This window comes from Lissotriton vulgaris, chromosome 7 (assembly GCF_964263255.1).
Source record: "Lissotriton vulgaris chromosome 7, aLisVul1.2, whole genome shotgun sequence".
Classification (NCBI taxonomy): Eukaryota; Metazoa; Chordata; class Amphibia; order Caudata; family Salamandridae; genus Lissotriton; species Lissotriton vulgaris.
Window position 1 is genome coordinate 1,658,144,145 of NC_141695.1, and position 26,710 is coordinate 1,658,170,854.

Sequence of the window (26,710 nt, forward strand, 5' to 3'; positions counted from 1 at the left end):
AATAAAACCATCACCCAACCTGACCCACCAACACCATAGCTCCAGCTACCCTACCACCACCCTACCATAATCACACTACCACCAAACAACCCCTAACATCGTCACCTTACCACCACCACCCTAACTACCATAAGCACAACCACACTAACCTAAGCAGCATCACCCTACCCTAATCACCCCAACCACCCTATCTGAACCAACACCACCCTAACCACACCCACCTTCTCCACCCTCACCCTAACACCCTCACCCTAACTACTATTACCCAAACCACTACCACCCTAAGCATCCTACCACTACCTCCCTATGACCACCCTAACCATCACTACCGCCTTAAGCATGACCACCCTTTCATAACCAATACGACACTAACCACCTCCTCCACCCTCACCACCCTAACACCACCACCCTCACACCACCTTCCTTTCCATCTCCCTCCCACCACTCTACCCACCACCACCACCCTTAACACAGGCACCAACACCTGACCTTAACCACCACCACAACCACCCTCACCACCAGTACCACATTCTAGCCACCATCACCACTCTAACCATCACCCTAATCACCACCACCTTGACCGCCACCACCATTCTGACCACCACCTTAACCATTAACACCATCAGCCTAATGACCACCACTCTACCACCACCCTAACCCACCTACCACACACCCCTAACACTACTCCATTGCACCACCCTACCCACCATTCTATTCAAAAACCACCCTACACATCACCAGATCCACCATCTTAACCACCATAACCACCACTCTGCCCTAACCATCACCATCCTACCCTAAACACTACCACTATACCCTAACCCCTACCCTGTACCTTACCCAGCCCCCTACATTAAGCACCATCTTTCTACCCTAACCACCAACCCAACCTAACAAAAAGCCTACTTAAAACACCACCAGGACCAGCAAGGTGTGGATTGCGCCTGTCAGTATCCAATGAGATTCTGTTGTTCAGGAGCAGCTCACTGCACCCTGGCCAACAGCCAGGGCCTTTCTGATTGGCCCTCTAGCTCCCAAGCAACCCTGAGCCCTGCCCCCCACCTGCAATATCCCTTAAGGTGTGTGCAGGACACTCCAAGAAGGCCATCTCCATCTTGTAGCCCCAGCACTCTCTGTGCCTTAAAGAGCCCAGTAAAAAAAGGAGGGAGAAGGTGGTAAGGACACAGACTTGTTCAGTGTTTTTGAATCTTTAAAACTGTTGTTTTTTTCCTACCCGTCACTGTTTAAATGTAATCTCTTGACCTGTGTGCAATTGGTACTTTGAAAAACTATGTTTTTTTGCTCTTTCTTGGTTTCTGTGAATTGGATACTGTTTAAACTGTTGATTTACTGCCCATGCCTGTTTGAAAATCTGTCCTAGGTTCCCATGTACTGTGCTTAGGCATGCATGGGCGACCACCCTGCCCCCTCTCTTTTTGGGTCTTTTAAACATTAAAATGGAAAACACCACCCTCAGAGGCTAAGCAGAGTGTGTTTATTAAAATGTGGAATCTGTTATAAGATTTAAAACTGTGTTTGAAAAGTGCATGTAACCCTCATTGTTGGGTAGAAAAAGGGATTTGTTGAAGTATGAGAAAAGTAGTATTTAAGTGGCTTAGATTTGGGCCTACCTGCAGGGCGAACCAGGACCAGCAAAGTATAGGTTGAGTATGTCTGTATCCAAGGAGATTATGTTCTTCAGGAGCAGCTCACTGCCACTTGGCCATCAACCTGTGCTTGAGGTCACACACTCCTTATATAAGTTTGCCATTTGACGTTATAACTGTGCTCAAGATTGGCTGTTGTATCTGGTGGTTCTATTGGGCTGAAGGTTAGGTTTCAGATTGGCCTGATATGTCCAGGGTTCTGATTGGTCCATGGGGTAGGGATTCTATTGGACTTAGGGCTTAGGGTTAGGGTTTTATTGGGGGATAGGTCTAGGGTTTTGATTGATTCCTGGGGCTAGAGTTTCTATCGGGTGTGGTCCTGGTCTCCTCTTGGTCTTTCAGTTTAGAGATAGTGTTGTGACTGGTTAGGGTTAGGGCTCCCATTGGACCAAGGGGTCACCTGACCACTAGGACTATTTAAGCTGAGGGCTCAAGGCGTCTCAGCCTGGACGTCGCAGCTAAGGACGACGAGGAGAAGGGCAGTTGCCTGTTTGGAACTGGTCGAGCCTAAGGCCAGAGATGCTGCCCTTTGTTCTAAACTGGGGTGGCATGGTGAGCAAAAGAATGATGGATTTAACCCAGATCTCTTGACCGGGGGTGAATGTATGATTTATTCAGCATTCCGTCTATCATTTGTTGGCGTAGCACTTTTCACCCTAAGTGGGATGGGTATGTCTAGACGTGGGTCGCTTGCACACTGTGCCACTGGATTCAAGCAAGCCTGGCTGATGAAGGGTAATATCCAGAAACTGGTCCCAGGATGCTTGTTTCCAGTCCAGGGAGGACCTGGCTTGGCAGTTTGGTCTGGACTCTTCCCATGAGGCACAGGGTCAAGACTGATTTGCATATGGCTGGGTCTAAACTGGTGTGGCATGGTCAGCAAAAGAATGATGGATTTAACCCAGATCTCTTGACCGGGGGTGAATGTATGATTTCTCAGCATTCCGTCCATCATTTGTTTGCGTAGCACTTTTCAACCTAAGTGGGATGGGCATGCCCAGACGTGGGTCCCTTGCTCACTGTGCCACTGGATTCAAGCTAGCCTGGCTGATGAAGGGGATACCCAGGAATGGGTCCCAGGATGCTTGTTTCCGGTCCAGGGAGAACCTGGCTTGGCAGTTTGGTCTGGACTGTTCCCATGAGGCACAGGGTCAAGACTGATTTGCATATGGCTGGATCTAAACTGGGGTGGCATGGTGGGCAAAAGAACAATGGATTTAACCCAGATCTCTTGACTGGGGGTGAATGTATGATGTATTTAGCATTCCGTCCATCATTTGTTTGCATAGTACTTTTTTTCCATTCACCAGCACCCACCTTAACCCATCCACATCCACAAAAATGTTAACACACTCACAGCAAATGCATTCCACTCTATTACTACAAATAAACCCTAACCAGTTTTCATTATCACAACAACCACCAAAAATACAATAAACCCTTCTACCCAAACTACCACACAGTGACCCCTTCACCACACACAAAACACCACTCTATCCTATCCCACTAACAAGTCCAAACTTCACCAACACAACCTAAATCCACACTATACGTGACTATATCCCTTCCAGACACACACTTCCTGCTCATATAAAGCACCACCTCTACCCTCTACTTACTCCTAACATACCCCTTTCTGTCACCACCAAGCCTAAACTCAGCCTCCCATAATTTCATTCAACAACACACTCCTCCTCGTTTTACCAAAAGGAACACAACCACACAACCCTCATATTCCACTCTACCACACATATGTCTTCTCCCAGCAATCAAATCTAACACAAATACTCTTATCTCTTGCCCATACCCTCTCACACATCACATACACTCTTTTCCAAAACACATCACCAGCCCTTTTATCTTTCAACTTCCACTCCACCCTTCAACAATACTTTACATGCAAATATTTATCAGAAAACAACTACGTCATCATCTCCTCTAACTACTCCTTGAAACATAACCCATACACCAGCACAACAAAATGTCACACACAAACACTACACCACAATATTTTCTATCACAAACTATATACATACACCACCCTCCTGACTACAAAAATAATATAGAGCTTAAACCAACTCTATTGCCAAGCTTTCTCGCTTCCCCCACACCTAACACATATAGAGCAACACAGCTACTCTCTTTCAACTGCCTCTTATCCAGGACAATTTAGAACCTTACACCATGACACACATGCTGCACCGCCACCCTTAACTCATACACCTTCTACCTTATACAGACACAAACAAAATAAACAACATGCCACTCTTCATAACTGTGAATCTCCATGTCTACTGCACAACAAGTCTACTCCACAAAAACAACAGAGCTCTCCAACCCACTCTTAACCACCATGTCCACAAGCTACACACGGAGGCCCATCAAAATGCCTTCTTAACCTGCTGGACGACAATTAGAATACAGAAAAGATAATCTATTGCTATCCTCATACAGATAATATCAGCACTAAGGACAGACCTGCTACAAGTACATAAATTACTACTTACTCTTCTACAAAGCAAAGTCACATCATCACCAATAACACATTCTCTAAACTGCCTACTAATAAATGCTCGACCTCTCTCTATAAGCAAGTATCACATCTACGACCTTCTCACTGACACAAAACCTGACTTACTCTTCATAAATGAATCATGGGTGGGATATAACATGGCTTCAGTGTTGCATGAAGTCATTCTTCTAGGATATCAAACTATCACACTAAATCATAAAGGGAAAGCAGGAGGTGGCCTAGCTGTTGTATCCAAGTAAACATTAAATAACACTAAAGCTGATGTCTCCATTCAAGGTTTTGAGGCCCTCTTCACCAGATGCAACCCTACACCATCTTCCTCCTGTAACTTACTACTCCTTAGACCTCCACCTAACAATCCAACATTCTCAGACACACTTCTAGACATAAATTCAAACTTGATAGCACTACACTCCAACGTTTGCGTACTTGGAGACCTAAACATTTGGTTTGACAAGCCAAATATGTGCTTTCTGAAAACTATCCTCACTGGTCTAGACACACTGAAGGTACATCAGATCATCCACAAACCCACACACATCGCTGGACACATCCCAGATGTCATTTTTGCAAATACAGAACTAGTTACCATTAAAACGATTACTCCAGTCACATGGTCAGACTACCATTTGCTTGCTTTCCAACATAAAACAACACAAAGCATCACACCTAGAATCACCTTACATGCATCCACCTATAGACCGTAGAACAAACTCGATTTTGAACACTTAGAAACACAATTAACATCAAATACAGATCTAGGCACAATATATTCCATTGAAAAACTACATGAATGAATGAACAGGAATTTATATAGCACAAATCACCGAGCGGTTTCTAAGCGCTTGCTTAGGGAACCCGTCCTGGTATTCCCCTGTGAGATAACCCTGGCAGGGTATCCGCAAGGTGAAAGCCAGGCATCCCGCCACGAGGGGCCGTTGTGGAGATTAAGCAAGCTATTGCCCAGAGTCGCAGAGTGTGAACCCGTGAATCGAGTAGGCACCGGAGCAAGAATTGTCGAGTCCATGGACATTTTAGGACTCAAGACCCCGCCGAGCCAGGAATTGAACCCTGGTCCCGGGCTGACTTCTGCTTCCAGGTCTGCCTCCTCTACCCAGTGAGCCACACTTCTCCACTGTATGAGTGGCTACAGGAAGCTTTAGATATCCTAATAACACTAAGAACAACAAAACAGGACACAATAAAACTGGCACCTTAGAGGAATACAGAGCTAAAAGAGATAAAACAGCAAATTAGAAAGCTGCACATACAGAAGCTTAATAGATTATACACGTCAGTAATCAAAGAGCTAAAAAAAAGATACAATTCAGACAGAATTCAAAATGTTAAATGTGCAAATAAAGAATTCTAGAATTCTATAAAATTCTCACAGAATTTCATGAACCAAATTGCCTAGAAGGAACTCATACCATTCTTCAAGAATTCACAGACAAACTGGCACTTCATCACACAACCAAATCAGACACATCGGATTCCTATTTTTAAAAAAAGGAAAAGCTCCTTTACAAATAAAACCTCCAAGGGTACACTAACCCAGCCTCTGCATTCCTTCCAACAAATATCAAACTTTTCAGACAATCCTTTTTTTCTTTTTGCTTAAGCACTCCATGAGAGTACCTGTTTTTCCAGCTGTCACCCTCGTGCACTTCTCTTCACCCCTTCACCTCACTCCATGATGCTCTGGCCCATATATATTTCCCCCATGCCCCTCACTGTTATACATGCCATTGTATCCTTCTCCACCTATATTTCTTTCTCGCCCATGTGCTTTTCCCCATTCCACATTCCACTCACTTACCCATGTGTTTTTCTGTTCCAACTGCGCTCCACATTGCTCTCTCTCATCCGTGCTGTGAACTTCTCCCGCTGCTCTTTGTTTTCCTTCTGGTCCGGTCTTCAGTGAACACCCTCCTTGTTGCTTTCACCCCAGCTCTCCTTGTTGCCTACCACCACCTATTTCTTTTTTAAAAAGAAAACACTTTGGCACTATCTTTTAATCTTTATCCACCAATCCAACTTGGATCAGTAAATAAAAAGAAAAAAAGCCCACACAATTTGTAGGTGTGTGCATGTGTGGTGCACTACCCTACACACTGACACAGCTATTGTGGCTGTGTCATAGCACTTTTATGGGTGTTTCCTCTTTAGCGATGCTGCACAGCTAGTGCTTAATTCCAGCTGGTGGGTGCCGGGATCAGCACCAAGGGAAAGAGAGGAAAAAACAAGCAAAGGGAAAGGAAGGAGAATGAGAAAGACTGAAAACCGTCACAAAGGGAGAAAGCAGGAACCTGCACAAGTGAGATAAAGGGGCGGGTAATGTCTTGTAGTGGATTAAAGAGTAATGACGTGGATTAAAGACTATGCAGACGTTTAAAAGCGCCAGACGCGTGCTTCTGGGCAGAGCTTTCAGCACCAGCACTCATTCTTTTACAACTTAAGCACTGTGCACAGCATTGCTAAAAACCATTGGCAAAGCCAATATTTTCCAAAGGCAAAACGTATTTACTTTGCCAATGCTTGTGAAAAGCTTTATTTTTTAAATTGTATTTTATGGGGGAGATCCCCGTAAGCCTCCCTACCCACACACCTTTCTTTATTTTTACAGGGGCAGGGCCCTGTAAACCCCCTTCATTTTTTAGGTCGAAGTCTACTATACAGAGCGGCTGAAGACCTCTTGGGGACATTCGGAAAGCTGACCTAGGAATGCATTCTTCCCATTGCTTACCATTGGCTTTGTGGTTTGTAACTCACATTTGCTTGTGTTATATGTGCTGGCTTTATCAGTTTTAAGCTGTCCAGATTGAATTAGTTCATCCAGTGGAGCATAGCATGTTTACTGTATTTTTCCATGAGTGCTAAATTTCTGAAAATAGGCCGTTAAATTCCATTCTTATCTTGTCACATTTGTTGTGCGTTCAAAGACAGAGGTAAAATGCCAGGCTCTGTCTTCCAAGGGAGCATGGTGTTTACTTTCCTTTCTCTGATTTCAAAGTGAGAGGCTTTATCTGGTAATCTGGGGGAAGGGGTGAAAGAGGGTAGCATTTATTCCCTTTGATTCTATGTAGGGTTTTCTCTTCTTTTTCATTTGCTCTCCCTTCTTCTGTCACAGCTTCTGGGCTTTGCTAGTGCTGTGACACCTTTGTGTACTGTGCGCTCTACAGATGTATTTTACTTACCTACTAAAGGCATTTTTATAGCACACAACAACATTTAAATGTCGGTAAATTAATTGTGCAAATATTTCAGAATATATCAGAATTAGGAAACCACAAATGAAGCACATTTCTTTGTAATTCTGAAGTGTGCCAGAAACAAATATGTTAATACGTGCAAAACAAATCAATAGACTAGGCAATGCCATTTCCACTTATTATCCTTTGTGTGCTGTATAGTTTTATCAGTAAAACTCTGTGTTTGTGCAAATGTAATTGTCATTTCAATTGAAAATGTGTTATCTGTTATAGCAGTGCACTACCACACCTTGCATACTACATTCTATGCCACTCAACTATACTCTACTCTATGCTACCCTATGCCACTCCACACTATGCCACTCTGCGCCACCCCACTTTTCAGCTCTCTACTCCACACCACTCCACTATATGCCACACACATCTACTCTACTCAACTTCACACTGTGCCCTTCTACTCCACTCTATGCCACTCCACTCTAAGCCTCTCTAGGCCAATCTTCTCCACTATATGACACTCCACTTTATCCCACTCCACTCTGCTCCACTCTGCGGCACTTTACTCCACTCTGCTCCACTGTACACCACTCTACTACATAACACTCTACTCCATGCCACTCTATGTCACTCCACCCTATGGCACTCTAATGTATGACACTCTATGCCACTTTGCTCTAGGCAACTCTACTCCTCACTAAAAACACTCTACGGTACGACACTCCATTCTAGGAAACTCTACGCCACTCCACTCTTCTACACTCCATGCCACTTTACTTTAAGACAATACATGCTAAGCCACGCCACTCCACTCTATGACACTTTACTCCACTCTACTCCACTCCATTCTATGGCATTTGACTCCACTCTAAGACACTTTATCCACTCTATGCCCCTCCACTTTACAACCCTCCACTCTACATCACTCCACCCTATGACACTCTACTCTACTCCTCTCCAGTCTACGCCACTCTACTCCATTCAGTGCCACTATACGACACTCTACACCACTCTGCGCCACTCTATGCCACTCAACTCTATGACTCTACTACACTCTAACACTCTACTCTATTAACACTACATTCTACAACACTCCACCCTATGACACTCAACTCTATGACACTCCATATATGGCAATTTTTATTTTTTATTTATTTATTTAAACTTATAACGCGCAACAGCTACCCGTAGTGGGTTTCCCGGCACCTGGGACAGACTCAAGAAGAAAAAGGACAGGTACACTAAACTAGCTTATATGAGCCCTCACAACCTACTGAAAAAGCCAGGTTTTGAGTCCCTTACGGAATCGAAACAAGTTTGTCTCCGTCTTTAGGGCCATAGGTAGAGCATTCCAGGATTTGGGACCTAAGTGGGAGAAGGACCGACCGCCCATCTTTACTAGTCTAAATCGCGGAATAATGAAATCACCATTCTCTGAGGATCTTAAGGTGCGACTTGGCTTGTAGGGTTAGACTAGGCTCTGTAAATATTTTGGAGCCGAGCCTTGTCTAATTTTAAAAAGAAGGCACATAGCTTTAAATTTAACACGGCTCGGGATCCTGAGCCAGTGTAGATCGCAGAGTGCATGGGAGGCAGATGTTCTCCTCGGAACATTGCGAAGAAGTCGGGCAGCCGCATTTTGTACAACTTGAAGTTTATTAATAGTTGTCGAGTCTGCTCCAAGATAAAGAACATTGCCATAGTCCAGGCGGGAAACAACTAAAGCCTGGACTACAGTTCTCTGGGTGGAAGGGGGCAAGATCCATAAAAAAATTTGTAGCCATCTCAGAGTAGCAAAACAAATGGATGCCACCTTAGTGGCCTGCTGCCACATTGAGAGCTTATCATCAATGAGAAAACCGAGATTGCGTACTACGGCAACAGGCTGGGGAGTAGACCTCATATCACTGGGTCAGTGCTGGGGGCCCCAGAGATCTTTGTTCTTGCCCAGTATCACATCTTCGGTCTTGTCCCCGTTTAGTTTGAGGAAATGACTCTGCATCCACTCGGCAACTCGTGTCAAGCCTAGCTTCAAGGCTGAAGTTTTATTACAGTCACTACTAGAGAGGGAGACAACAATAGCAATCCACTCTACGACAATCTATGCCTCTCCGCGCCACTCTTTTCCACTCAACTCTACAACACTTTACTCCACTTTATTCCCCTTTGCTCCCTTCCCCTCCACTCTACTCCCCTCTCCTTTATGACGCTCTACTTTACAACACTCCATGCCCCTCCACTCTACAACACCCCACTCTGACACTCTATTTCACAGTACAGTATGCCACTCTATACCACTCCACTCTATGACACTCCACTCCACCCTACTACCCGCTACGACACTCTACTCCGCTCTATACCACTTCACTCTTCTCCACTACATGACTCTCCACTCTATGACACTCCGGTCTATCCCAATCCACTACATGACTCTCCACTCTATGCACTGCACTTCATGCCACTCTACTACACGCCATTCTACACCAATCTACTTTACGACACTCTATGCCACTTCACTCTAGGCCACTCAACTCCTCTCTTTGCCACTCCACTCTATGCCACTCACACCACTCTATAACAGTCCAATCTATTACACTCCACACTACTTTATTCCACTCTTTGATACCCCATGGTAGGCCACTCAACTTTACTCCACACCACTCGACAACACTCCACTCTACGCCACTACACTTTACACCACTCTACGAAACTACACTTTACTCCACTCTACGACACTCTACTCCACTCTAAGACACTTTACTCAACTCTACAACCCTCCACTCTACTCCACTCTGACATTTTACTCCACTCAATGGCCCTCCACTCTGTGCCCCTCCACTCTACGTCACTCCACTCTACTTCATTTCAATCTATGTTATTCCACATTACTTTATACCACTCTATGCCACTTTTCTCTAGCCCACTCCAATCTACAACTCTACTACACTCTATGATACTCTACTCTACAACACTGCACTCTACGTCACTCTATGCCACTGTCCGCTAATCCACGCCACCCCACGCCACTCTACGCCCCTTTTCTCTGCTCTACCCTCCTTCACTCTATGTCCCTCTGCTCTACGCCCCTCTGCTCTAAAAACCTCCACTCTATAACACTCCACTCTACAACATTCTACGCCACTCCTTTCTATGAAACTCACTCTACAACACCCTATGACACTTTGCTCCACTCCACAATATGCCCCTCCACTCTTTATTATTCTATGCTCCTCCACTCTACGACCCTTTACACTACAGCTCTCCACTCTGCACCGCTCTCAAACACGCCATACAACTCTACAACATTCCATAACCCTCTACGCCACTCCACTCTGACACCCTTCTACACTCTACTCACTTTACTCTAGCTCACCCTACTCCACTCTATGACATTCCACACCACTCTACTCTACTCTGTGCCACTCTGCTCCACTACGTCACTCTACTCTACACGAAGACATTTACTTCACTCTATTAAACTTTATTTCACTCTAGGCTACATCACTCCACTCTACGCCACTGCACTACAGTCCAGTCCATGCCACTAACTTTCAGCCATGCTAAAGAGCAGCCACACTGGTTTACAACATGGATGGCTAAAACAGATTGGTAAAGTCAATAGCTCTTACATAGGCGAGACATATTGGCTTTGCCAATGCTTGTTTCAAACTACCACCTACTCTAGTTTCCCCTCCCCTCAACTATTTAAATTACTTTTTTCTTTAACCCTGTTTATTTATTGTTCTTTCACATTGTTTTGTCTTCATACCTTCTTGTTATTTCAATTTAATTAGACCGAGAAAATTTAACTGAAAATAACAGACATCTAGATTTTGACCTTTTACCTCAAGGCCAGGTCTGCTCTTAAATACAGTCATGTGGGAATGAATTTGTTAAGACACAGGTAGACTGAGCCGTCCTCAGTTATTTGTATTTATTTTATTTTGATGTTTGATGTAACACGTAACAAACTCCAGTGAGTTGGGGAACGATCAGTGCCAGATAATCTCAGACATTAGGGGGCAGATTTACAAGCCCTTTGTGACACTTTTACGCCGTCATTGCATCACTTTTGTGATGCAGTGGTGGCGTAAACAATGCGCCATGTTGCTACACATTTACAACGTGGCGCATCTAGGGAGATGCGTCACGTTGTAAAGCCCTGCGTCAAATTATACCTCTGTCAGGTATAATGTATGCATGGTGGGCGTCCCCATGTAGGAAAGCCTTGTAAAAGTGACGCAGTGAAATCAACAAGATTTCACTGAACCACTTCTACTACGCCACTGCATCAAAACCTCACGCCTGCTTGAAGAAGGCGTAAGGAGTGACGCAGCACATTAGTAATAGGCATTCCTCAGCATTGCTAGAGTTGCATCGTGCTTGCGACAGGACTCCAGCAATGCGTTACTGCTACGCCAACAGATGCGTGACACATCTGTCATTCCTTGCGCCGCGGCGTGCCACATTGTAAATGCGACGTATCCATGGTGGCGCCAGGGTTTTTATTGTGACGCACTTGAACTGACGCATCTCTGCAAATATGCAGAGATGAGTCAGTTCTTGTAAATCTGCCCCTAGGTCTGTAAACTGTCAAATACTGCGTGTGCGGTCTGATTAAAAGCAGGTGGTGAAAATGGATGAGCTAATGTAAGTGACACAGTACAATGTAGATGCATACATGGTTTGCATTATACAGTTTTGAACATTACACAATTGAACACATGCACATCACATATACCTTCGGCTAATGGCAGAGCACAATAAAGTTATTCTCGAAGAATCACAATTTTCAGTGAAGTGTGGAAGGCAGAAAGAGAACCCTCCTGCAGACTGGGAGCCAGTCATTTCGCCAGTATTCAATCTCAGTTGTTTGCAGACTGTGCTTGTTTGTTTGCAGACTTTGTTTGTTTATTTGCTTCAGGGACCCTAACAAGGAAATGTAAGAAGGAGCTGCTGGCTGTGAAACTGCGGAACAGGCCGAGCAAACAGGAGCTGGAGGACAGGAATATTTTCCCCAGGAGAACTGACCAGGAAAGGCAGGAAATCCGCCAGCAAATCGAAATGAAACTCTCAAAGTAAGGAGCGGGTTGTGTCGGTGTTTGTGGTGCTGGGTTGGAAGGATGTGCGGGATTGGTTGAAAAGAGGCGGCCATTTTCCGTCTCCGGAAAGCAATCTTCTAAATAATGCCTCGGTGCATGCTTGCTCTAATACATCCTAAAGTAAGAAGAAACAGGTGTCCTTCGAAATACTTTCTCAGAGCTCTCAGGTTTCCCAGGTCCATGCACAAGAAGCTCATCCAATGAGTATTTTTGGTCTGTGTTCTGGGACTTGTAGTCCTGATTTTATTTTTGGACAAACAGGAGTAGAATTTTGTGTTGGATGGGCTTCTCGGAGGCGCACCTAGAGTCAAATTTCGGGGGGGGGGGGCTAAGAAAACATTTTGTGGGGGTCTGATTCAAGCAAAAGGCAGAGAGGAGCTGCAGGGGCCCTAAGAAGTGGTGAAAACCATCAAAGCCTCATTAACAAACAAAAGGTCTTTACAAGACCTGTGAAGTACTTGGGTGCGGCTGTGTGTGCGCCCGGGAAGCTGTCTCATTCCGGGCTGCCACACTCAACTTGGGGGGGGGGCGGCTGAAGCCCTTTGAGTCCAATGGGCGTTGTGCGCCTGGGGCTACTCACACATGGACTTGGGAAAAGTAGCAATTACAAGTTTAGTGGGGGTTGATCACACCCACTAATTACTGGATGTGATAAGGACATGAGGCACAGCGTCAGACTGATTTGCATATGGCCATGTCTGAACTGGGGTGGTGTGGAGTGAGAAAAAAAAGATGGATTTAGGCCCAGATCTCTGCACTGGGGTGAATGTATGACATTGTTCTGCATTCTGTCCATCACCTGTGGTTTTTGCATTTGTGATAAGGACAGCACCCTCTGAGTTTTCACCAGATAAATTCCAGTGGGTTAAACCTGCCAGAATTTACTGGGTCAAAAACTCCGGTAAGTACCAGAATATGCAGATTACGGTGCCAGTAGCACTAAAATCTATGGGACTTATTTATGAGTCCCTTGCAACACTTTTGCGCTGCCTTTGCATCATTGTTTGTGACGCCGCTGCAGTGTAAATATTGCGCCACGTTGACCCATATTTACAAAGTGACGCATCTAGTCAGATGGGTCACTTTGTAAACCCTTGTGCCACATTATACCTGCATCAGGTTTAATGTATGCAGGGTTGGCGTTCACCCTGCCAGGAAGCCTTGTATGAGTAGTGCAATGAAATCTAGCAGATTTCACAGTGAAATCTAGCAGATTTCACTGCGCTACTTCTAGAACGCCACTACATCAAAGCCTTACGCCTGCCTCATAGCAGGCGTAAGGGGATACAGTGCAATACGTATAGGCCTCCCCCATGCATTGCTGGAGGTTGGTCATGCTTACGACACAACTCCAGCAATGCGTGAGTTTTGCGGAGACAGATGCGTCAGGATTCCAGACGCATCTGTCAATCCTTGCGACATGGAGTGCCGTACACTAAATACCTCACATGCATGGTGTCGCAAGGAGGGCTCAGTGAAAAGTGTTGCATTGCTGTTTTACTGCAACGATGCAACACTTTTCATAAAGGAAGCCCTATGTTCTGCTCCATCTTTCAGGGCAGAGCTTGTAGTAGGTACTATTTATTTCACCCATTAAATTCCGAACCTCCAGGTATCGGATTTTAATAGGTTCAATAAACATCACCTACCCTCCTAGGGCATTCATATTCTAGATCTAAGTATATTAAAACATCCAATAGAGAAATATTTATTATACTGTTATAATATAAAAAAATATTGAAATCAAGTTTTGTTGATATGAAGTAGCGCCCACACACATCACCTCTGAGAAATCTGTTATAAACATGTTTGTAAAATAGGTTATTAAGGTGCTCATCTGATCTGAGTGCCCCAGGAAACTAAATTCGACTTCAAATGGGAGTTTGCCCCAACATCGGGATAATGAGTCTGACACAAACTTTGCACCTACTCTCTTGTTTTCCCCTGGTCAATTTTCACCATGCAAAACTAGGCAAAATGTGTTGGGAAATACCGCAGCAGCCAGACCTTTGAAGCTCAGAATGGGGAACCACATTATTTCCATTTTACTGTATCATTTTACCAAGGCCCTCTGAATTATGTCCTAGTAGGACATGTGGCAGAACAAATCTAAAAGTGTGATTTTCTTGAGCTCCTTCCAAGTCCAAGGCTGCAGGGGCTCCTGCAACCAGTCAACAGGGCCCCACTGGCTCCTCTGGCTTTTCTCCAGAGGGCCTCGGGCTAGGGGGCTCCAGTCAGAGCAGATGGGCTTCCATGGCTGAGCCACGCCCCCCTCACACCAGTCTAGTCTCAACCCCCTGCTGTGCTGGCTGTTTTGAACTTTTTTTGCCAGGGTTGATCTTGGCTTCCGCTCACGTGTGCTCCATGCGGGTTCTGTCGCTCAGTGTTTTTGAGAACACGGAGTTAATGTGGTACTGAGCATGGGAGAAAGGGATCAAGCAGGGACAGACTAGAAAGCAGTCGGATCCTTGTTGTGTCTGGCAGGTCATCACCTGCCATACACAACAAATAGAAAATGTTGCCCTTGGCATGTGGACCATGGCTATTCCTAGCACTAGCTCTGCAGAGTGCATTGAGTCACTGCTGTTCCAAGTACATGGGTTCTGGCCATGAAGATGGTCTTTTTTTTAATTGTATTTATTGAGGGTTTTTTTAATAACTGCGAACATGTAGCATACAATCATTACGGACGAATCTATGCATTCCCTAGGAACATGCGCATCTTTTACAAACTTGTGATGGGAAGTAAATGGTAGTTCATATCTTTATAGCGTCCCTCCTTGATCCTGAAATCCAAAACAAAAAAAGAAAAAATACAATACGATGGGAAGTGCAGTATAGCGACATCTCGGACAGCGCCTCAGGCAAAAAACAAATTGCTGCCCCCGCACTTGTCTTTATTTGTTAGTGTTTTGGGAAACTGGGAAGGGTAGAGGGAAGGTGAGGGGGAAACGAGAAAGGTGAACAACAGACTTCAGAACAGAGCTTACTACACTATTCTTTAGCGCTGCTGCAGGGAGCTCCAGTGTCCCTCTGAAGGATGGCGCCCCAGGCGAGGGCCCTCCTCGTCCATGCCAAAGGCTGGCCCTGACTTCCTATCCCACTGGCAGCGTGTGTCCAGTCCATTTATCCTGAAATTATTACTACACCAAAATGCTCATTTTTAAATACTAAATCATTATAACACTCTTACTCATTTTCTAAAGGTCCACCCCAAATGTTCTTGAGATTTTCAAATGTACATAAATCTATTTTGACACTTGCCCTTTGCCTCCATATACCTGTGCACTTATATAGCTTTATCTGCATCTGTTGTTCATGAAAAAACGAACGTAAAAGGAGAGATAAGGTTGATGAGATGTTCTTACTGGGCCCGATTCACAGAACTAACTTAAGACAAAATCCTAAACTTACTACCATTTTGGTATTCACAGAAGGCACTTATTCATTTTAGTATTCACAAAAAGCACTGACTCATTTCGGTATTCACAGAAGTTAGGAGTCCTAACTTTAGGACTCCTAAATGCCTTCTGTGAATACCGAAAGTCTTAAAGTTAGGATTTTTCTCAATTTAGTAGTAGTAAAGTTAGGACTCCTAACTTTCGGACTCCTAAATGCCTTCTGTGAATAACGAAAGTCTTAAAATTAGGATTTTTCTCAGTTTAGTAGTAGTAAAGTTAGGACTCCTAACTTTAGAACTCCTAAATGCCTTCTGTGAATACCGAAAGTCTGAAAATTAGGATTTTTCTCAATTTAGTGGTAGTAAAATTAGAACTACTAACTTTAGGACTCCTAAATGCATTCTGTGACTAATGAAAGTCTTAAAATTAGGATTTTTCTCAACTTTACTACTACTAAACTGAGAAAAATCTTAATTTTAAGACTTTCGGTACTCACAGAAGGCATTTAGGAGTCCTAAAGTTAGGAGTCCTAACTTCTGTGAATACCTAAATAAGTGTCTTCTGTGAATACCAAAATGAGTAAGTGCCTTCTGTGAATACGAAAATGGTAGTAAGTTTAGGATTTTGTCTTAAGTTAGTTCTGTGAATCGGGCCCACTGTCTCTAAGACAAAATATAAACAAAATATCCAGTAAAGATATGACCCTGAAATTAGCTCCTACCCCTCTTGTGTTCACTCATCCTTAGCTCCTTCCTCTTGGACTTATTGCAAGCATTCCTCCCACTACCTTTTGTGTGTTTGCTGTACTGCCATAAGTGGCAAGGGTATGCCCAGATTTGAGCCCATGTGCTTGCGGTGCCTCTGGTTCCAAGCTACCGCCTACTGACGAGCCCCAATCAGGGTGAAGCCGGCCGTGCTTTTCTCGTGTGCCGGTTCAGGGAGGACCTGGTCAGGCAGTTCGTGCTGGACTGTTCCTATTGGAGAAGGGTGAAGACAGATTTGCATATGGCTGGTTCCAAACTGAGGTGGCATGGTGGGCAAAAAAACAATAGATGGAATATATAATTTTGATTGCTCACAAATATTGCTATGTTTTAACAACCCTTTCAAAAACCATATTAAATTAATTGAAAGTTGAAGCATTGGGCAAATTATGGTTTGGCCTAATGCTTGTGTGAACCCTTTTAGGGGACGCTCGTAATGGAGTCTTCTTTACTATGCAGCGTTGTGTACTCTGATGTGTTCCTTATTTGTTTGTCTTTAAAATAGAAACAATAAAATATTGGTTATTGAAGATATTTAAAAGTTCTGATCCAATTAAACATAAGGACATTAAATATATATATATAATTAGAAAGAATCAAGAAAGAATTACATTGTTTTGCTTTATTAATAAATATATTTAAAGTCATACATCAATATTAAAAAATGTACCTACATTTTTTAAAAGATTATCGGCCAGATTCATCAAGGAGCCGTTTTGCGAATCCTTAATAGCGATTATTAAGGAATCGCTATTAAGGACTTCCAAAATGGGATTCATGTAGGAATCGCTAAATAAATTGCGATTCCTACACATTCCTTATTTGCGATTAGCAAATTGCTAATCGCAAATAAGGAATAACTCCCCATTCATTCCTATGGGCCTATAGGAATGAATGGGGAGTTATTCCTTATATGCGATTAGCTATTTGCTAATCGCAAATAAGGATGCGATTTCAAGGGTGCCAGGGGTGTCCAAAGTACACCCTGTAGCACCCCTGAAATGAAAATGTAGAGTTATGTTGCGCACACACATGTCCAAAGGACATGTGTGTGTGTAACATACAACTGAGAAAAATGCACAAAAGTGCATTTTTCTCAGTTTTCGCTATTTACCACGAAGTATGACTTTGCGGTAAATAGTGGCAAAAAATAGCAAATTCCCAATTTTTTATTGGGTCATTAATAGCATTTAAGGAATCTCCAATTGAGATTTCTTAAATGCGATCGCAATTTGAAAAATCGCATTTTTTTGCGATTTCTCAAATTGCGAGTACATGACCCAATGATGAATTTCAAATGCCATTTTTGCGGGCACAAACGGCCGAATTCTGCGATTCGCACCGTTTGCGCCCGCAAAAATGCTTCATGAATCTAGCTGTATGTGCCCAAAAATATCAATATAATTAAATTCCTCTACAAACACAGTTCTAATTCATATTCAAGAAAACAAATACGTTTTAGAAACCTGCAAAAAAGATTCTTTTTTAAAACTTTTACTTAATTAAAAAATATATGTACATCTATAAATCATACTCTCATTTAATTTAAAAAACAAAACAGTTACAATGAAAACCTTACAAAGTCCCAATTTTGTCTAAAAAAATAAGAAATTATATAATCATTAATAACTTATACATTTCAAACAACAACAAAGATATCCAAATTAGCATACTACTATAACTTAAATCATTTATTAAAATCATGAATCTGCTTTCAAAATATAACATTAGGGGGATAGATTTATAAATCTGACACTAATCCTACAAACACTGGGGTCGGTGCATACAATAAGGAGTTGCCTTCTTATTACTATAAATTCAGGGCCTCATTTATGAGGAATTGGCATAGGAACGCACAGAAGATCTCTTGCTGCGCTGCACTACGCCACTGTGAAAGGGCAGGAATGCACCATAAGTGTGAAATACCGTACATTCCTGTCCTTTCCTCCAGTGCTGGAGCACAATTTGCTGCCTAGCGCCAATGACGGCACGCAAGGGTGCCTCCGTTGCAGACAGGTTTTTTTTGTGCAGGAAGGGGCACCTTCCTGCACATAAAGAATCCTGAAAGGCATTTTCCTCTTTCTTGTGAGCTGCAGAATGCCAGCTCTGCTCTGGGGAGGCGTGCGGTTTTGGAACTACCCCAGGTTTACGTGATTAAGTATATCTGGGGCAGTGTCAAAATCCATGGGTGCTGAGTGGGAAAACCCCCTACAAACCCCATGGAATGTCTCCTTGATGCAGAGTAAGGCCAGGCAGCAACCTGCGCTGCTTTGTCTTACTCCATATCTGAGGCCATGCAAAGCCACGCAGAGTAGCAATGCGTCGCTTCAAAGATATGATTGAGAAGCTTGCGCTGCCAGAGCATTGAAAAAGTGACACTCCTAAATAAGCCCCCCAGTCTTTCAAACATTAAGGTATTGGTCTATAATTGGATGGCATATGATTGTTCGTATTTCAATCTTACTAACAATGGGGTACTTACATATATTTGTTGAGAGGGGTCAGGTATTACTAGTCTAAAAAGAAAAAATAGTTTTTTTTTTACAGCACACCACTTATCATTATTTAGTCATCAGCATGTACATCACATCTATGGGTATGAATAGTCCCATTGATTCCAATCAGAGACAATTTCAACAATAATAGTCCAAAATTGAGCATCCAGAACCGTCAATTATCTTGCTGTTCAATAGCCTTTATTTCAAAATTAAGATTTTCCATTAAAATGCTTCCAGCACACGACTTGCCGACCCGTGTTGCGTCTTTTTCAAAGACTTTTTCAAGCCTTCCTGCACAAAAAGAATCACCCCTGCAACGCAGACACCCTTGCACCATGCAAAAGGGTGCCTGCGTTGGTGAATGGCAGCCTTTGTGTGCCAGAGCAGGGGCAAAGGACAGGAATGAGCTGTATCTCATAGATAGGGCACATTCGGGTCCTATTCTTTAGACGCAGGGCAGCACAGCAAGATTCTTTGCGGCCTTGCTCAAAAACCTCATAAACAAGGTCTTTAGTCTGTTGCTAATAAAAAGTACAAGGGATTGAACATGGCCTGCAAGACCTGTGTACATACTAGTATAAGTGTTTAGTTATGGTCATGGTCACAGCCCAGTTAGGCTGAGGGCTAAATTTACAGTGGAGTGCTGTGCCACTCCAAACTCAATCACCCAGTCTGCTAAGGAAGAAAAACTTTGCATTTTAGTTCATGAGTCTACAGTTCAGTATGCAGATCTGTGGCCAAATGGAGCTATACTTGCTTGAGGGAAAGGTTGTTTTCTGTCCATCTGGCAAACTTTAGTCACCCTGATTGTGACTATTTCCAAGCTGATCCTGTTTGACACCATTGTGGTGGTGCGCCCTGGGGCATGACATTTTTTCTGGCAATAAAGTCATGTATAATGGAAGACAGAATAAAAATGGCCGGCTCCCCAGGCCATAATTTCAAGAAAAGTTTAACATTTTGGTTTGTCAAACGTATTACAGACCCAACTGTATGTAACTTTAGTTTTTTAAATCCTTAAAAACTACTGAACAGATTGATATCAGACCAATTAAAGGTGCTAAGTTGGATCGAACTCTCTGTTGAACTTTATTTTCAATAACCTTCAAACCCATCAACACATGGGTCTCACAACAGCAATGGTTCTAGCACTCTCGGGCTATGGTAGTGTCATCGCTCAAGGACTAGCTAAAAAACGTCATCAACAGGGTGCAAAAATGGCAAGACAAGAATGTGCGTGGACCTTTGCAAACGTGACTACATCAAACTGGCACTGAAAATGCTTCACTGACTCCCTACGAGCACAGGGTTCATCGTCAAGGACCTCTGTACTGTCCACAAAGGCTATTGTGGGAAATCCAAAAATACCTATGTGGCATAGTCTCTAACTACTTTCCACCTAGGATGATATGATTTACCATTGCTCGTCTCATCCCCCATCGGTCCTTAATATGGTGTACACACTGAAGAAGATCCTTGGAGCTCCAGGTCCCAAGGCTGTAGAATGGCCGGGGCCTGAACCCGATTGCAGATCCAATTTTCATGTATTTAGGAAAACAAATGAAAATTAAATAAATAAACAAGGAATACCTTTTAAAATGTTTTGCTGTAGAAGGGAGCCACGGCATTTAGAATGGGAGATTCCCCTTTGTTAATCCTCCTTCTTGATAAATATGAACATTATCTTAGAAAAGCTCTGTTCACTCTCTCTTAATAGCACTGCTGTACACTCTTCCAATGGCACTGCTCTACACTCTCCCAATAGCAATTCTCTACACTCCCAATATCTCAGCTCTATGCACTCCGAATACTATTTTGCACTGCACTTTCCCAACAGCACTGCTCTAGACTCTCCCAATAGCACTGCTCTGTGCTCTCCCAACTGCACTGCTCCACACTCTCCAAACATCATGACTCTAGCCAGTCCCAATAGTATTGCACTGCACTCTCCCAATAGCACTGCTCCACACTCTCCCAATAGCATTGATCCACACTCTCCCAGTAGCACTGTTCAACACTCTTCCAATAGCACTGCTCCACACTCTCCCAACAGCACTGCTCAACACTCCTCTAATACCATTGCTCTACACTCTCACAATAGCACTGCTCCACACTCTCCCAATAGCACTGCTCCACACTCTCCCAATAGCACTGCTCCACACTCTCCCAATGGCACTGCTCCACACTCTCCAAATAGCACTACTCCACACTCTCCCAATAGCACTGCTCCACACTCTCCCAATAGCACTACTCCACACTCTCCCAGTAGCACTGCTCCACACTATCCCAGTAGCACTGCTCTACACTCTCCCAATAACACTGCTCCACACTCTCCTAGTAGCACTGCTCCACACCCTTCCAATAGCACTGCTCCACACTTTCCCAGTATCACTGCTCAATGCTCTCCCAATAGCACTACTCTACACTCTTCCAATAGCAGTGCTCTACACTCTTCCAATTGTCCTGCTCTACACTCTTCCGATAGCACTGCTCTATGCTCTTCCAATAGAACGGCTTTACGCAGTCCAAATAGTATTGCACTGCACTCTCCCAATAGCACTGATCTACACTCTCCCAATAACACTGCTCTACACTCTCCCAGTAGCACTGCTCTACACTCCTCTAATAGCACTGCTACATACTCTCTAAGTAGCACTGCTCTACACTCCTTTAATAGCACTGCTCTACACTCTTCCAATTGCACTGCTCAACACTCTTCCAATAACACTGCTCCACACTCTCCCAGTAGCACTGCTTTACACTCCTCTAATAGCACTGCTCCACACTCTCCCAGTAGCACTGCTCTATGCTCCTTTAATAGCACTGCTCCACACTCTTCCAATTGCACTGCTCTACACTCTTCCAATAGCACTGCCCTACACTCTTCCAATAGCACTGCTCTATGCTTTTCCAATAGCACTGCTCTACACTCTCCAATTGCACTGCTCTACCCTCTCCCAGTAGCACTGCTCTACACTCCTTTGATAGCATGATCTACACTCTTCTAATTGCACTGCTGTACACTCTTCTAATAGCACTGCTCTATGCTTTTCCAATAGCCCTGCTCTACCCTCTTCCAATAGCACTGCTGTACACTCTTCCAATAGCAGCGCTCTACACTCTTCCAATAGCACTGCTCTACACTCTCTTAGTTGCACTGATCCGCATCTTCCAATAGCACTGATCTACTCACTCCAAATAGCTCTGGCCTACACTCTTCCAATACCACTGTTTTACACTTGTCCAATAGCACTGTTCTTCGCTCCTCCAATAGCGCTGTTTTACGCTCTCCCAATAGTACGGATCTACGCTCTCCTAATAGCAACAGCTCTACGCTCTCCCAAAAGCACTGCTCTATTTCTCCTAATAGAACTGCTCCACACTCTCCCAGTAGCACTGCTCTACACTCCTTTAATAGCACTGCTCTACACTCTCCCAATAGCACGGCTCTACGCAGTCTCAATAGTATTGCACTGCACTCTTCAAAGAGCACTGTTCTAAGCTATTCCAGAAGCAATACTCTACAGTCGTCCACTGGCACTGCTCTACATACTTCCAATAGCACTGCTCTACACTCCTCTAATAGCAATGCTACACACTCTCTAAGTAGCACTGCTCTACACTCCTTTAATAGCACTGCTCTACACTCTCCCACTACCACTGCTCTACACTCTTCCAATAACACTGCTCCACACTCTCCCACTACCACTGCTCTACACCCCTCTAATAGCACTGCTCCACACTCTCCCAGTAGCACTGCTCTATGCTCCTTTAATAGCACTGCTCTACACTCTTCCAATTGCACTGCTCTACACTCTTCCAATAGCACTGCCCTACACTCTTCCAATAGCACTGCTCTATGTTTTTCCAATAGCACTGCTCTACACTCTCCAATTGCACTGCTCTACTCTCTCCCAGTAGCACTGCTCTACACTCCTTTGATAGCACTGATCTACACTCTTCTAATTGCACTGCTCTACACTCTTCCAATAGCACAGCTCTATGCTCTTCCAATAGCCCTGCTCTACCCTCTTCCAATAGCACTGCTGTACACTCTTCCAATAGCACTGCTGTACACTCTTCCAATAGCACTGCTCTACACTCTTCCAATAGCACTGCTCTACACTCTCTTAGTTGCACTGATCCGCATCTTCCAATAGCACTGATCTACACACTCCAAATAGCTCTGGCCTACACTCTTCCAATACCACTGTTTTACGCTTGTCCAATAGCACTGTTCTTCGCTCCTCCAATAGCGCTGTTTTACGCTCTCCCAATAGTACGGATCTACGCTCTCCTAATAGCAACAGCTCTACGCTCTCCCAAAAGCACTGCTCTATTTCTCCTAATAGAACTGCTCCACACTCTCCCAGTAGCACTGCTCTACACTCCTTTAATAGCACTGCTCTACACTCTCCCAATAGCACAGCTCTACGCAGTCCCAATAGTATTGCACTGCACTCTTCAAAGAGCACTGTTCTAAGCTCTTCCAGAAGCAATACTCTACAGTCGTCTACTGGCACTGCTCTACATACTTCCAATAGCACTGCTCTACACTCTCTTAGTTGCACTGCTCCGCATTCTTCCAATAGCACTGCTCTGCACACTCCAAATAGCCCTGGCCTACGCTCTTCAAATACCAGTGTTTTACACTTGTCCAATAGCACTGTCTAACGCTCTTCCAATAGCACTGTTTTACACTCTTCCAATAGCACTGCTCTACACTCTTCCAATTGCACTGCTCTACACTCTCCCAAAAGTACGGATCTACGCTCTCCTAAGAGCAACATCTCGTCCCTCTCCTAATAGCACTGCTCTACACTCTCCCAGTAGCACTGCTCTGTGCTCTCCCAATAGCACTGCTCTACGCTCTTCCAATAGCACTGTTCTACGCTCTTCTAATAGCACTGCTCTACGCTCTTCCAATAGCACTGCTCTACGCTCTCCCAATAGTACAGCTCTACACTCTTCCAATGGCACTGCTCTACACTCTCCCAATAGTACAGCTCTACACTCTTCCAATGGCACTGCTCTACACTCTCCAATTACAATGCTCTACACTCTCTCAATAGCACAGCTTCACGTTCTCCCAATAGCACAGCTCTGCGCTTTCCCAATAACACTGCTCTACGCTCTCCCAATAGCACTGCTCTACGCTCTTCCAATAGCACTGCTCTACACTCTCCAATTGCACTGCTCCACGCTCTCCCAATAGCACTGCTCTACGCTCTTCCAATAACACTGCTCTACGCTCTCCCAATTGCACTGCTCTACACTCTTCCAATAGCACTGCTCTAGGCTCTTCTAATAGCACTGCTCTCCCAATATCATGGCTCTATGCAGTCCCAATAGTATTGCACTACACTCTTCTAATAGCACTGCGCAAGGCTCTCCCAAAAGCCCTGTTCTATGCTCTCTCTATAGCAACAGCTCTACACTCTCCCAATAGCACTGCTCTACGCTCTTCCAATAGCACTGCTCTACGCTCTTCCAATAGCACTGATCTATGCTCTCTCTATAGCAACAGCTCTATGCTCTCCCAACAGCACTGCTCTACGCTCTTCCAAAGCACTGCTCTACGCTCTTCCAATAGCACTGATCTATGCTCTCTCTATAGCAACAGCTCTATGCTCTCCCAACAGCACTGCTCTATGCTCTCCCAACAGCACTGCTCTATGCTCTTCCAATATCACTGCTCTACACTCTCTCTATAGCAACAGCTCTACACTCTCCCAGTAGCACAGCTTTATGCACTCCCAATGGCACTGCTCTACTCTCTCTCTATAGCAACAGCTCTACGCTCTCCCAATAGCACTGCTCTAGACTCTCCTGGTTGCAATGTTTTACATTTCTTCCTGTTGGACAGGGTTGAAAGGTGAGAGGCATGTTTCTCTTCTCTTCTTCCACAGACCCATTTTTCTCATTTCTTTGCAGCACAATAAGGAGGGACTCACTGTTCTTTTCGTTTCACGGTATTGCAGGGATAGTTATAAATACCACTCTTTGGGTGTGAGGCTTCCGTTTATTCTCTTTAACCCCTTCACTGCGGCGGCAATTCCGCCGCAGCGCTAAGGGGGTGGGGGGGCCGCGCGGCGCTCCCATGCTCGTGACGAACCGCTCCGTCACGAGCCTCGGGTGCGCTGTGCTGATGACAGAGCGGTTCCGTCACGGCCCCGCCCGCTAAAGAAAACGTCCAGCGCAGGCGTGGAATCCACGCCGCACAGGCGCGCCAAGCGGGCTGTGACGGAACCGCTCCGTCATCAGCACAGCGCGTCCGTGGCTGGTGACGGAGCGGTTCCGTTACCAGCAGGGGAGGGGTTAAACATCTGTTTAACAGCAGCATCAAAACCAACTAAGGAATTTAAGTCACTGATCTTTTTCAACACAGTAGAAGGACACGCCCACCATGGTGCAAAGGACTAGCTGGGCTTATGACCCGGCCATCCTGGGAACCTGTAAGCGCTGCCTTCATGTTTGTGTTCTTCTGCAGTTCTTGGCTAGCCTCCTCAATGACCCGGCTCAAGGGTATCCGGTGGCATCATCCATAACTGCCAGGATTATCTCGCCCCTGAGTAAGCATGAGGACCAATAGGACTACAAATGTCAGCCTTTACTCTCTCAAAAGGATTTCTGAGAAGGAGAAGGGATCCAATGGATCCTTGGTTTGACCTTGTCACTTGTCAATAGGACCAGTCAAGCTTGATCGTCAAAACTAGACTCCATGCCCATACTGACTAATCAAAGAACTGAAAAGCCACAATTCGGGTTCCTAACCCCAAGGCACCTTGCTAACAGCACCACTTATGCTATTTGCAGAGGAAACATCCAGTGAGCCCTGGTACTCCCACCTTACTGCTCCACCTTTCCGAGAGAACTTAGGGGCATATTATCAAGGACAGGCGATACATTATCGCTGCTTTTATCGGCAGGAAACTGCAGATAAAGCGGCGATAATGGCCTTGATAATATGCTCTATGAATTCCAATCGAAGCCCATGTTAGATGTGAAGACATCTAACATGGGCTTCGATTGGAATTCATAGAGCATATTATCAAGGCCATTATGGCCGCTTTATCGGCAGTTTCCTGCCGATAAAAGCGGCGATAATGTATCGCCTGTCCTTGATAATATGCCCCTTAGAGTAGTTCAACTTCTCAAGCAACTCATGCTGGTTTCTCACCTTTTGACTGTGCTAAAAAGGCTGCCAATCACTTGTATGTACTCACGCACACCAAGCAATGATCTTTCTGTGTGATCAGGTACATTGATTTTTTTAATTTAAAAAACGTTTTGCCTCCAAGACATTAGCCCTGATCAGGGTTCTAGACTTTGAAGTGATGTACCTCTGTATAATCTAGAATTTAGGGCCAGTGGGAGTTTATAATGCAGGTTAGCGACCATCCCACCCCACTCTACATTCTAAAATGCCCCTACGCCTAACCCTCTATACACCCTGTTTACTTGTATAATGTGAGTATACCAATGATAAAAAGCCCGGGAGTGGTTTACATCTGTTAACCCTCCTTTTGGTGCTCT

At 44.4% G+C, this 26,710-nt stretch overlaps 1 protein-coding gene across 1 annotated transcript in view; it reads left to right on the forward strand.

Moving 5' to 3' along the window:
* The window catches only part of PHACTR3 (phosphatase and actin regulator 3), a 620,674-nt gene that overhangs the window by 442,988 nt on the left and 150,976 nt on the right, over window positions 1-26,710 (forward strand). The window contains exon 8 of the mRNA XM_086932651.1: window positions 12,334-12,487. Within this exon, the coding sequence (XP_086788777.1) occupies window positions 12,334-12,487 (154 nt within the window). The remainder of the gene's footprint in view (window positions 1-12,333; window positions 12,488-26,710) is intronic.